Source organism: Nelusetta ayraudi, unplaced genomic scaffold, assembly GCF_046127955.1.
Source record: "Nelusetta ayraudi isolate G7.1 ecotype Tasmania unplaced genomic scaffold, CSIRO-AGI_Nayr_v1 ptg000024l, whole genome shotgun sequence".
Taxonomy (NCBI): domain Eukaryota; kingdom Metazoa; phylum Chordata; class Actinopteri; order Tetraodontiformes; family Monacanthidae; genus Nelusetta; species Nelusetta ayraudi.
In genome coordinates this window covers 1,273,639-1,288,328 of record NW_027466074.1, presented here as the reverse complement: position 1 = coordinate 1,288,328, position 14,690 = coordinate 1,273,639, and the positions used below count along the sequence as shown (strand labels likewise).

The 14,690-nt window shown below is 42.8% G+C and overlaps 1 protein-coding gene across 1 annotated transcript in view; it reads right to left on the bottom strand.

Annotated features, from left to right (window-relative positions):
• Positions 1-7,937, bottom strand: part of LOC142889833 (NACHT, LRR and PYD domains-containing protein 12-like) — an 82,420-nt gene extending 74,483 nt beyond the window's left edge. Inside the window, exon 1 of the mRNA XM_076028489.1 lies at positions 7,925-7,937. Within this exon, the coding sequence (XP_075884604.1) occupies positions 7,925-7,937 (13 nt within the window). The remainder of the gene's footprint in view (positions 1-7,924) is intronic.
• Positions 7,938-14,690: the final 6,753 nt, after the last annotated feature.

Below are 14,690 nucleotides of genomic sequence, written 5' to 3'. Positions count from 1 at the left end.
AATTGCTCTCTTCAGACGGGTGTTTTCCCTGCTGCCTCTAGAACGGCGGTGGTGAGGCCCCTTTTGAAGAGGAGCAACTTGGATCCAAACATTTTTAATAACTACCGACCTGTATCCAACTTACCATTTTTAAGTAAGATTTTAGAAAAACTGTTTTTTAACCAAGTAAATTACTTTTTAAATACAAACAATATTTTAGAGAATTATCAATCTGGTTTTAGAAAGAACCACAGTCCTGAGACAGCCCTTTTAAAGATCGTCAATGATTTCAGGTGTAACGCAGACTCTCAGAAGCTGACAGTCTTGGTGCTACTGGATCAAAGCGCTGCTTTTGATACAGTAGATCACCATATTTTATTAAATAGACTCAGAAACCTGGTGGGCCTGTCAGGTACTGTTTTTAACTGGTTTCGTTCTTATCTCACAGATCGATGTTTCTTTGTAAGTATGGATACGTGCTCCTCCAGAATGCATGAAATTAGATGTGGGGTCCCCCAAGGGTCAATTTTAGGTCCGGTTCTTTTTAATCTGTACATGCTTTCCTTGGGGGACGTTGTAAGGAAACACGGCATCAGCTTCCACAGCTATGCTGATGATACACAAATGTACATTGCCGTGTCTCCTGATGACACAGCGCCAATTGACGCCCTTTTAAACTGTATTTTAGATATCAAATCATGGATGGCAGAGAATTTCCTACAGCTTAACAAGGACAAAACTGAGATTTTAGTTATTGGTCCTGAAGGCCGGAGAGAGGAACTTTTACCAAAACGTCGGGATTTTAAACCCTCGCAATTTGTAAAGAATCTGGGTGTTGTTTTTGATTCTGAGCTCACCTTTGTTCCACATATAAAAAATATTACAAAGATAGGTTTTTATCATCTAAAGAAAATAGCCAGAATCCGCCCGTTCCTCTCTCAGGCCAACACGGAGGTGCTAATGCATGCTGTTATTTCTTGTAGACTAGATTATTGCAATGCCCTGCTCTCTGGTCTTCCCAAAAAGAGTGTTTACAGTCTACAAATACTACAAAACTCAGTCGCACGTGTGCTGACTAGGACCAGAGGAAGGGAACATATTACACCGCTTTTAAAGTCGCTGCTTTGGCTCCCCGTCCGCTTCAGGATTGATTTTAAGGTTCTCTTATTAGTTTTTAAATGTCTCAACGGTCTTGGCCCATCTTATCTAACTGACCTGCTTTCATCATATCCTAGGTCTTCTGGCACTGGCCTGTTAACTGTTCCCCGAGTCAAAAAAAAAAACCCATGGTGAGGCTGCTTTCAGCCATTACGGCCCTACTCGGTGGAACAGCCTGCCAGAGAGCCTCAGGGCCGCAGAGACTGTTGATATTTTTAAGGGGAGGCTCAAGACGTACCTTTTTAACCTGCCGTTTAACTGACTTCTTTTACTCTTCTCTCTCTTACTCCACTAATTTTATGCCGTTTTACTATTTTTATGCCTTTTATTACCTTCAATTGATTTTTATACTTTTATAATGGTTACCCATTTTTATGCCACTGTTTCACACTTTATTTTTATGTATTTGGTTTATTTCTCATTATGATTATTCTCCCTTTGATACTTTTAGTGCCAGTGTTTCCTCATGGGGGGCCCTTCACGGTGGGAGCTACGCCTGGTCTGCCCATAGGGGCGCTGCAGGCCATGGTGCCCCCTTGTGTGGACGGCTCCCCATAGTGGCCTTTCCTCATCAGATTCTTCAGTGTCAAGCCGTGTTATCTAATGTCTGTGTGAATATGGGGGTGGGCGTTTGTCTGTGTGCGTTGGTGGGGAGGGGTGGGTCCGTATGGGGTGGGGGGAGGGGCAGTGGAGCTTTTTATTTTTTCTCATTGTTATTATTATGATTGTTGTTCTTCTTCTTATTATTATTACCTTTCTTTGTTTTGTTTTGTTTTATTTTGTTAAGCACTGTGGGTTGCACATGTTGTGTATGAGCAGTGCTATATAAATAAAGTTTATTGTTATTATTATTATTATAGAAACATGAAGACACATCAAAGAGTAACATGAAGTTGTTGTTGTGACACTGGACGGTAGAGAGTCGGAATCCCCCTCCCAGGCGCAAATCCTCATGGAGGCTTCTGAGGAGGTCAAAGATGGCCAATCCGTCAATCCCAGCTCCATAACGGGGGTCTATGGAAGGAAGCCGCGAGATTTGCGCACTGATCCAGGAGAGCTTTCACCTGGCTTGATGAATCCGTGTCTTCTCATCCTGGATGGCTTTTAGTGCGACCCATGAAGCCTGGACACACGTGTTGTGGATTGGTTGAACGCTGAAGGCTTAGTGACTCATCTTGGATGACGCAATCCTACTTTGGTGCAAGGGGGCCCAGACAGCAACATCATCAAGAGCCAGTAATGGACTCCACAGTGCAGCACTCGTTCGCTCGCCCTCCCTCTCCCATTTTATTCTGTAGTGTCAGATTCTGAAGTCGATTTCACTTTGATTTTCAGAGTGATGACACCCTGGAAAAACTCATCCATCATTATAAACTCTCCATCATTTATTTTCTATTCAGGTTGGAGTATTGCAGGTTGTCAAAGCTCAGCTGTGATTGGCTGCTCTCAGCTCTGAAGTCCAACCCCTCCCACCTCAGAGAGCTGCACCTGAGTTGGAACCAGCTGCAGGATTCAGCAGTGAAGGAGCTGAGTGGTTTTCTGCAGAGTCCAGACTGTAAACTGTAAACTCTGAGGTCAGTACTGGTTTGGAACCAGTGGATGATGGTTTCAGCATCAAACACAGTTCATCACACATGTTGAATAAACATTGAACTGAAGGTTGATTCATCTCAAAATGACATCCAGAATATGAAAACTTCATTCTGTTCATGTTTGAAGTAAAAAAACAAAAGAAAAAAAAAGAAAAAGGAAAAGGAAAAACAGGTCATCAGTGGTCATGTGACCAAACATCATTTCAACACACATTAGTTTTGGACTGAGGATTTCATTTCAAGGTGACATTTTCTGTAGTGTCAGATTCTGAAGTCGACGTTTCACTTTAATTTTCAGAGTGATGACACCCTGGAAAAACGCTCCATCATTATAAACTCTCCATCATTTATTCTCTGTTCAGGTTGATTGACTGCAGTTTGTCAGAGCTCAGCTGTGATTGGCTGCTCTCATCTCTGAAGTCCAACCCCTCCCACCTCAGAGAGCTGGACCTGGATGGGAACCAGCTGCAGGATTCAGGAGTGAAGCCACTAATGGATCTTGTCTACAGCAGTGACCATCAACTGGAGAGTGTGAGGTTAGTACTGGTTTGGAACCATTGGATGATGGTTCCAGCACCAAAGCCAGTTGATCCCACAGCAGAGGTCCCCTGTTCCCAGTCACAGTGTGAGAGGAGGATGGTGACGTCCAGCTGCTCCTCATTCATCCAACATCTGCTGCCAAACTGCTTCTTCTCTCAGTTCACCACTCAATTATTGATCAGTTCATCTTCATCAGGCCTCAGTATCAGTCCAACACTCCATGGTCACATGACCTTCTGATGTTCCACACTTGACATGTGACTGAGAGTCTGCTTCTTCTCACCAGTCACTCCATCATCTTCATCAACAGTCAACGTCTCTGTGATGATGCGTTCAAGGACCGTGAGTCCTGACTCCTGCTGTCTCTTCTTATCTTTGCAGGTGGTGGTGAGGATGAGGAGAGTGAAGAGGAGAGCTTCATCTACTGGTGGCTGACGGAACTACAACCAGTGGAGCCAAACAGCAAGCTGCAGGCACCAACACTGTGTGGGTGTGTCACGACCTTTGACCCCAGTGCAGCCTGGTGGCTGGCGGACTGCTTCTCCCTACAAGCTGCTGTGGTTACTGGGAGAGACGTCCCAGAAGCCACTGGTGGAGCTGAATCCTCAGTGGAAGAAGCAGGACTTGGAGCTGCTGCTCAGTGAAGGCAGCAGCAACACAACCACTGCTTCTGCTCTCATCATCCACGGCTGGAACATCTCAGCATGAAGGTTCCACACATCAACAACACACTGCTCTGCTCTCACTTCAGACTTCTATAACATCTTCATTTTGGAGGTGAAAAATACTTTTCAAGAGACTTTATTTCTGCTTCATGATCTTAAATAAGGAAATCATGTGGAAAAGATAAAGTGATTCACAACACCTGTGATGGGAACTCAAATCATTATTGAATCATAAGTAAGACAAAAGAAGTTTCCCTCAAAATAATTCATGGTTTTGATGCTTGCCAGATGTTTGTGTGGAGATTTCAGAAGGACGTCAATGAATCAGAAGGAAACCAGATCATTTATTTTATGTGATTATGTTATATCATCCTAACTTTGTTACAAGCTCAAACATTATATTTCAATGATTCAATATTCTGACAATAAAAGCCATCACAACCTGTGTGACCTTGACCTCAACTGACGTTTCATTTCTGCTGCTTTAACACTTTGATTATATATCTCCTGAAGTCCTACCATGGGGATTCTCCATATCTGAATAACTTGTGTACTCAAACCTTCTGTAGGCCATACCCACTTCTCCACTCGGTCTCAACATAAACCACATGAATCAATGAAAATAAATCTCACTTTTACAAACAAATCCAATTCAGTTCAAATATAATTTAAATAAAATAAATGTTACATTATAATTAATCACCAACAGATAAATCAATGCTGGATATGAGGTGGTTTGCCCTCTCTGGGTCGGTGGGGAGGCCCTGCCTCAGGGGGAGGAGTTCCAGCATCTCGGGGTCTTGTTTGGGACGCCTCCCTGGGGAGGTGTTCCAGGCATGTCCCACCAGGAGGAGACCCTGCTGGAGGGACCAGGTCTCTGGGCTGGACTGGGAAGCCTTGGGGTCCCACTGGAGGAGCTGGAGGAGGTGACTGGGTCCAGGGAAGTCTGAGGGTCTCTGCTGAGGCTGCTGCCCGCGAGACCTGACTCCAGATACGGCAGTAGAAGATGGATGGATGGATGGATGGATGGATGGATGGTTGCCAGGTGATAGAACATTTCATAAAAACAGACTCTGCATGATAACTTCTATTACACTCTAAATAACTCACTCCAATATAACTGCACTCGTCCTTCTCTCACATTACATTGGATCACAATGACCAAACAACACAACAAAGACAATGATCCAACTGTACTGCCACGTCCAGACTCAGTGTAGGTCTGTAGGCCTCTTGGACCTTCATGTGAACCACTGCGTGTTGACTGGAGGTGAAACATGGCTGACTGCTGTCCTCCTACCTGGACAATGCAATCTCACTTTCAATCTCACAGCCACTAAAAAACCTGATTGTAATTGAGAGGTCCTCAGCAGCCAATCACTGTTGGGAGTCCAGCCTTCAAACACTCCTCCTGAATCCACAGTCACATCTGTGAGCATCTGGAACTTTGGCCCTGATCCTCCACACCACACACCTTGGGATGACAGCGCCACCTACCTGGATCCTTTCAGCAGCCAGTCCATGCTCTGACCCGTTTCCACTGTGGCCTGTTGTGTCATCTGGACCAAAGTCTGGATCATCAGTCTCCAGGTTCATGGAATCTGTCAGAGTGCCGCCGTCCTGTCATGTAATGATAGAGAATCACTCTATTTATACTAATGTGCAGAACCACTAGAGTGTCATTTCTTCACTGCTGTCAGCAACAAGCATTTGGTGTCACACTGGTGGACAACACTTATGGGCTAATTAATAAGAAATGACATATTTAGGAATCACCCGCAATGCCCAGATTGTTGCTGCTTATCTGCTGATATGAGCCGTCAACTGTTGCAATATAGAACCACGGGCAGGAAATTACAATTAGTGTAGAGTGTATTATAATTTAAAAGTTTACTAACGGTAGTTCTTTAAAGAATTTAGCAAGGATGGAACAGGCTAACGTGACGACGTCACTTGTAAAACGGTAGGAGCTCAACCTGCTGTCACGGTGAAAACTCGGTGTTACGTCCCGTCTCGGGGGACCGAGATGCAACGTGTGGGACACCTTCCCCCACTCCCAAGGCTCATTAATTTCTCACGGCAGTTGGCGGTTTTCAACAAAAACATTTATTGATCAGTAAATGAAATAAACAAAACAACTTAACCGGTGGGCAGCAAAGGCTTCAGGGTGGGCCCAGGCCAATATAATAAACCAAACTCCAACTACCTCGCCTTTAGAACTAACTAAAGAAAGAAAGAGAACCCAAATACAGAAAGGCTAACCTCCCTACATACTTAATAAACAGGAGAAAAGAGGGGACAAAGAAAATGGCAGCCCACCCCTACGGCTGCGTGCTCTAACACCATTTCAGAAGTGACTAACTGCAGAGTTGGGAGCGGAGGAGGGATGACCGTCAGGCTGGCTCGACTGCTCCTCCTTCTCAGCCGTGGCGCGTCCAATCAGCAGCCGACATCCAGGACCGCACCTGCAAGGCGTCATCCACTCTCACACACACACACACAGACACAAACATAGAGGCACCTAGACCCACCCGTGGGTCATAACACCCTCTCCCTTAAGAACCAAACCCTATTAACATACCGACAAACAAAACTAAACAAGAAAACCCTCAGTTCCCCCGAAATAAGAATTTCGCAGCTAGTCCACATGTACACGTGATAATGCATCTGCCAACACAATATCAAGATCCCTAGATAGTAAGTGAGATAGATGGATAGAAATATAGAAATAGATAAGTTAGTTAAAGTTACACACACACACACACACACACACACGCACATATATATATTTTTTTTATTAACCTCTTTCAATGAACTCCAAAACATACATGGTCAAAATCCATATTATTATTATGTTGTTGTTTTTTATAAATGCTCATACAAAACAAAAAAAGTGTAGGGTGAGTAGTCTGAATTGGGTTCAGTGAAACTCACTCACTCAACCGATTGGCCAAGACCTTCCCCGAAGTGATTGGTGGAGTGATGTGCAACCAGCACGTGACCTCTACGATGAGCTTCCTCCCATGGAAGTGCCATAGGAGGACACGGATTAAATAGTATGGCTTGTCCACCAGAAGGCTGTATTATGGTGTACATAATATAAAACTTCGGCCCAGTTCTGCTTGTATTGCAATGTATTGGTTTTGTGTTCCTGAAGTTTCATTTTTCGTCCCTTTTTATTTTTTACATCCATGTTTGTGATGAAATAGTATTGTGAATCGCTAGCTCGCATTGCATGCTGGGAAAAAGCGTCACTCAAGGAAGTTTTGGCTTCGCTGACACGGTCCTGAAGGGAGTGGGTTTTCGTGCACTGGAACGGGATGAATGTGTTTAATCAAGCAGTACAAACCTGATTAATTGTCTTAATACTTGACTTCGAATGGCCATATTGTTTAGGATTAGAATTAGATGACAACTTCTTCACAATATTTGCAACTATTCAATTTGACCAGCAGGTGTCAGTAGAAGACGAAATTTCATGTTGACTATTTCCTAATGGAAGTGCTCTCTTGACGTTGGATTTTTCTCATAATTATTTGAAGTGTAAGCCTGTATCTGCACACAATTTGCAATTCGTCCCAGCGCCCTGAGCTATAAATTTGGACGCTGTAAAATGAAAATGGCCAGCTGCAGCAGAAAAGTGGACCCATATATATATATATGTGTGTGTGTGTGTGTGTGTGTGTGTATATATATATATATATATATATATATATATATATATATATATATATATATATATATATATATATATATGTATCTGCAATTCATATTTTAACGGTTTATATAGACCCCTCAGGCTCCATTCAAAATGGGGTTGTTATTGTAGGAGAGTTGCAGTCAACTGAGATTTGGAGAGAGTTTGGATTACTAGATTTTGGATCGTGTTTATAGTTTGGAGTGTTTGAGACTAGATAGCGTTTAGTTTGGAGATAGTTTTGAGAGCTTAGGGAGAGAGTGAGGAGAGGAGAGGTGATAGGATGGAGCCACCTGTCTTGTACATCAACGTCCATGTTACACAAGCATCTATGCCAGGGGTGCCCATTACGTCCATCGCGATCTACTGGTCAATTGCGAAGGGAGTTTGGGTCGATCGCATGAGAGAGAGGGAGAGAGGGAGTGAGTGTGAGAGAGAGAGGGAGAGAGAGAGAGTGAGTGTGTGTGTGTGTGTGTGTGTGTGTGTGTGTGTGTGTGTGTGTGAGAGAGAGAGAGAGGGAGAGAGAGAGAGAGAGAGAGAGAGAGAGAGAGAGAGAGAGAGAGATCCGCGTCAATTACAACAGGTAGAATCGTTCAGGCAGGATTAGAAAACACGGTGGATCTGGTTGATTTTGGTCATAATGTACGATGTGCTGGATTTTGTTCTTATATGTGCTGTGCTTTACAGTGAAACGTAAATGTGACGTATCGGCTTCGGCACTATTCAGATCAAATAAAGACCAGACAGGGACAGGAAAAACAGTTTCGCTGTTGTTTTACACGCAAAACTAACGGGGTTGTCGCGTGAGTTTGCAATCCTGGCGTAAACTGATGGAGACGCCTCGCTCGGAAAATGCGCTTCAAAGTGCGCACGCACTGCAGACGCGCCGGAGATCCTGGGAGATGCTGCTAGCAAAACGTCTGCATCACACACACACACACACACACACACACACACACACACACACACACACACACACACACACACACACACCAATTATCCCTAACCTATGCGCTGGAAAACACAAAACTATACAGCAAAACATCTTAACGTAAACACACTTTTATTGATAAAATCAAACATAGGCAGATATAACCTAAACAATTTTAAACCATGAGTTTTCTGTGCAATGATGAGCATAAATGCACATGGGAACATGTTGACCCATTTAATCCTTCTTTTCTTTATCATTGGACTACAAATATATTTCTGAATGACTTTTCCTGTTTTATAGTAGGTGGATCTTTTTGACTTGCTCATTTTAAAAGTAGCTTGCATGTTGAAAAAGTGTGAGCACCCCTGATCTATGCCCTTTTCCAAGTCCCACAATCACTTTCACTGTCATCTGCCTGATTACACCCATGCCATTTTCAGAAAAAAATTGCATAAACAGAATACATTCAAAAAATGTATCATACACATAGTTATCAAGTCAAGTTATTTATTTATTGTCATTGTTGAACAAAGTTAACAACAAAATTTGTTTGGAGCATCCCCATAACCACTGGCATCAGTACCCATAAAAATAATCATAAATAAGTGAGAAAAAAACCAAAAATATATATATAATTTATGTACAGAAATTATTTGGTCATTCATTTTTTGCAATTCATAGTCATTCCCAACAGACATAACAGACACAAAAATTCAATGCATCACACGTGGTTCAGACACAGCTTGCCTGTGATTGTACATTTGGCCAGTAGGTGGTTTCGTGTGCACATGAAGCTTCGAGAAATGAACCGTTTCTCGAACCATTTGGCTCAAGCGGTTCAATGCCCCATGAGGTTTCACCTCACCATCACTAGTCATGACACACAGCTTGCTGTTTGGCTCCACTTGTTGTAGTTCTGTCAGCCACCACTAGATGGAGCGCTCCTCTTCACTCTCCTCCTCATCCTCCCTCACCTCCACCTGTAGAGAGAAGAAGAGACAGCAGGAGTCAGGACTCAGGGTCCTTGAACGCATCATCACAGAGACGCTGACTGTTGATGGAGATGGTGGAGTGACTGGTGAGAAGAAGCAGACTCTCAGTCACATGTCTAGTGTGGAACATGTGAAGGTCATGTGACCATGGAGTGTTGGACTGATACTGAGGCCTGATGAAGATGAACTGATCAATAATTGAGTGGTGAACTGAGAGAAGAAGCAGTTTGGCAGCAGATGTTGGATGAATGAGGAGCAGCTGGACGTCACCATCCTCCTCTCACACTGTGACTGGGAACACAGGACCTCTGCTGTGGGATCAACTGGCTTTGTTGCTGGAACCATCATCCACTGGTTCCTAACCAGTACTAACCTCACACTTTTCAGTTGATAGTCTCTGCTGTAGACAAGATCCATCAGTGGCTCCTTCACTGATGACTCCTTCAGGGGGTTCATATTCAGGTCCAGGTGTCTGAGGTGGGAGGGGTTGGACTTCAGAGCTGAGAGCAGCCAATCACAGCTTAGCTGGGACAAATTGCAGCCCCACAACCTGAACAGAGAATAAATGATGGAGAGTTTATAATGATAGAGAGTTTTTCCTGGGTGTCATCACTCTGAAAATCAAAGTGAAATGTCCACTTCAGGATCTGCAATCTGAAAGCTGACCACTAGATGGGAGGATTTTACACACTGTACCTTTAAACCCAGTTTCATTCATTTCAAACACAAACCAGTGACTGCAAATTGAATTTCCAACAGCAGTCAAGTGAAAATCATGACAACAATAACAAGAGTGATAGAAGTTGTAGAGTGAAGAGGGTGAACTGACCTCAGAGTCTCCAGTTTACAGTCTGGACTCTGCAGAAAACCACTCAGCTCCTTCACTGTTGAATCCAGAAGGCAGTTCCAACTCAGCTCCAGGTGTCTGAGTTGGGAGGGGTTGGACTTCAGAGCTGAGAGCAGCCAATCACAGCTGAGCTTTGACAACCTGCACCTCCACAACCTGAATAGAGAAGAAATGATGGAGAGTTTTTCCAGGGTGTCTTCACTCTGAGAATCAAAGTCAAAAGTCGACTTTAGAATCTGACACTCATCAAAGGAGAGAGGGTGAGTGAATGAATCTGAAATCTGACCACCAGATGGCAGGATTTTACACACTGCACCTTTAAACCAGGGGTGCTCACACTTTTTCAACATGCAAGCTACTTTTAAAATGAGCAAGTCAAAAAGATCTACCTACTATACAATCGGTGTGTGTGTGTGTGTGTGTGTGTGTGTGTGTGTGTGTGTGTGTGTGTGTGTGGAACGCAGATGTTTTGCTAGCAGCATCTCCCAGGATGTCCAGTGCTTCTGCTGTGCGTGACTTTGAAGCGTATTTTGCGAGCGAGGCATCTCCGTCAGTTTACGCCAGGATTGCAGGCTCACGCAACAACCCCGGTAGTTTGGCGTGTAGTTAAAGAAAACAACAGCCAAACTCTTTTTGCTGTCCCTGTCTGCTCTCAAACAGAATGCAGGTATCTGAAGTATACCTTGATTTTGTTCATTATAGTTGCAGATTTAAAATGAAACCTGCTTTATATCTCCTTTATTTGATCTGAGCAGTGCAGAAGCCGATTCATCACATTTACCTTTGACTGTAAAACACAGCACCTATAGAAACAAACTCCAGCACATCGTACATTATGACCAAGATCAACCACAACCACCGTGTTTTCTAATGACTGAGAGAGCGGTCCGTCCCTCTACGCCCCCCCCCCTCGACCTAATGGGCACCCCTGCTTCAAACCCAGTTTCACTCATTTCAAACACAAACCAGTGTCTGCAAATTGAATTTCCAACAGCAGTCAAGTGAAAATCATGACAACAATAACAAGAGTGATAGAAGTTGTCGAGTGAAGAGGGTGAACTGACCTCAGAGTCTCCAGTTTACAGTCTGGACTCTGCAGAAAACCACTCAGCTCCTTAACTGATGAATCCTGAAGATAGTTCTCAGCCAGGTCCAGGTGTCTGAGGTGGGAGGGGTTGGACTTCGGAGCTGAGAGCAGCCAATCACAGCTGAGCTTTGACAACCTGCAATACTCCAACCTGAATAGAGAATAAATGATGGAGAGTTTATAATGATGGAGAGTTTTTCCAGGGTGTCATCACTCTGAAAATCAAAGTGAAATGTCGACTTCAGAATCTGCAACAACACTTATATCAGTAGACTCATCAAGTTGCAAGGCAAATTTCTTACTGATAGGGATCTTGTCCAAAACCACACTTTCGATGTCTGCAGACATCTCATTAATACGTCTGGAGATTGTGTTATCTGAGAGAGGGACTTTGGCTATTTCTTTAGCCGCTTCGGGTCCGAGCGTCTCATTTACAATGGCTTTGCAGGCGGGAAGTATTAATTGCTCTGCCACAGTGTGGGACTTTTTTGATTTAGCCACAAGTTCAAGTGTTGCCACCCGTCCCGTTTTTCCCAGAATTGTTCTCTTTTTTCACCACCTGTCCCGGGAAAAATAAAATCTCTCCCGGGACACAATTTGTCCCGTTTTTAAGGGAAAATGACAAAACCTCATTTGATTTCTGCCTGTGGTCTACTCCCGTAAAATACGCGATTGTCCCGTACTTGGCAACTAAAAAACCTGTCCCGTAATGAACTGATACAGGACGCACTTCACTTTGTGTCCCGTATATTTCGGTGACCCCCCCCGTCGACAGACTTGGACGTTCGTTTGGAGATGGCGTTTAAGCTTACTTTGGGACCATAGCACTGTTGGAGAGCTTTTCACCACATACCAAGCACAACGGAGTCGGTGCCGTTGCATCTCCGGTAAAAGTAAATCCAAATGAAAGATAGCTTTCATTGTATTGACTCACGCCATAAACTTTGCTCGACGTCACCGTCTTTGCCTCCACTCATACTAGGGCCTTCATCTGGGTCCGGATTTTGTCCAGGGTCCAGTTCAGAGTCAGCATTTTTCCTCTTCAAAAACTTATCCATCACTTTCAACCGTCGTCCCGCTATCCACAATCCACACACCTGTCACTGCATCCATGCGTCACTAATTCGCTTGTCTCCAAGCGCAAGGCAATTAGCTACCTGCTGCTGCCACCTACTGGTATGGAAGAGTACTACATGATTACTCTGTCAGGCGCTAGACTGCACAGGCACACAAATGGGATAATTTCCCACGGCACACCTGACAATATCTTGCGGCACACAAACACTGGTTTACAGGAACGGGTGCGTATCAGAAAACGCTGGCAGTGTGTTTCCCGTGTCTTACTTCCGGTATAAAGTTCGCTTCAAAATTACAACAGAAATACTACCGAAAGATGCCAGTAGGTGGCAACGACGCTCTATAAATGCTTCTCTTAACGCAACAAATAAATGAAATGACTTTCATACTTACACCAACTGCTCTTAACCTATTTATTAAACAATTTAGACTTAAAGGCTTCTTTGTTGTTTCACCTTAACAGAACACTGATAATAATAATAATAATAATAATAATAATAATAACAATAATAATAATAATAATAATAATATTAAGAAATTGCCATTTACAAAACGTGCACATTTCTTTTAAACTTAAGTGTAGTTGTTTTCCATATCTATTGACGCAAATGACGTTAACCTTGCAATGAACGCAGCAACACTTGTACCTAATAACACTAATGATACAACAAATACACGTCAAAATGGTTGCAGTGAAAATGGACGATTTTAATCATATATGTTTTGGCTCTTGCCAAGTAAAATTTCAGGAATTATTCTTTGTTTGTTTAGAATGTCAGACATGTATTCAGCGCTTTGTGATGAAGAGCTGGATGCCGTCATTGCAGAAATCCAACTCAGTCACCCAAACACAGGGTACAGAATGATGAGAGCATTCCTTCATGCCAGGGGATTACGAGTGCAAAGTAAGTTTGATATGAAGTTGATCCCCACATGAATGTATTCAGTAATCTGTATTGTGCATCAGTTTAACCGAAACAAACAAATATAATTAGCTTTATTTGTATAACGCTTTCCGTACAAAATGTAGCTAAAAGTGCTTACATGGATGATTAAAAAAAGAATGGCGGTATATTTAAAAAAGAAAGGGGGGTATTTAATAAATGAAATCATACCTTTTGTCAGCATTATCTGTGTTAACACGGATTTGTGCCTTTAATATTTTATGTAGTTTGTCTTTCTTTTTTTTTTGCTGTTGTTGTAGTTCAAAGAGTACGTGATTCCTTAAGAAGAGTGGACCCAATTGGGACTGAAGTGCGAGCCTTGGCCAATCGCACACTAAGACGGAGGCAGTATTCTGTTCCTGCACCAAATGCAATGTGGCACATAGATGGAAACCACAAATTAATACGGTATTTTTCAAAACTGTTTTTAAATACTTGAACAAATGAAACATTGAGATTTTCTACCCACTCCAAATCTTTTCATCTTTGTACCATACCTTTTTTGTGTCAAATAAGCTGTGCATGAACCTTTTTCAATTAGCTATCTGATGCCTTATATATTTTAGATTTCTCTTTCCATCTTCTCTCCCTTTTTTACCAAAAGCTGGAGATTTGTCATTCACGGTGGAATAGATGGCTTTAGCCGTTTAATTGTTTATCTGTCTGCTGCAATAAACAACCGAGCATCCACAGTGTTGGAAACAGGGGCGGTCCTAGAATTTTTTTCTTGGGGGGGCAAGCTCGGGGCACAGACTGTGGAAGGGTGGCACACCGGAATGACATTTGTTTTGTTTTTTTAAATGCCCTATGCCTTAGGTAATAATAAATGGTAGGCGGAGGTATGAATAATAGAACTATTTTATTTACCCAAATAATGCACAAAACAGTGTATCATCCAGCATTTAGTAATCTTATCTGACTGAGTAAAATGCTTTTTGTTTGTTTGAGTGGGTTGATCTGTGCTCCGGGAGAGTATACTGGTGTATCTAGTACTAGTAACCTAGTATTAGTTTCAGCAAGATAAACAAGTGTTTCATAGGTATCTATGTATCTTTGTTAACTTATAGAGATGGAAACCAACAACTGAGTTTAGTTATGAATGTTTTTTTTTTTTTTTAATTCATAACAGGTACAAAGTGCATACACATGAAAAATCCCTTTGTGAGAATTATATTCAA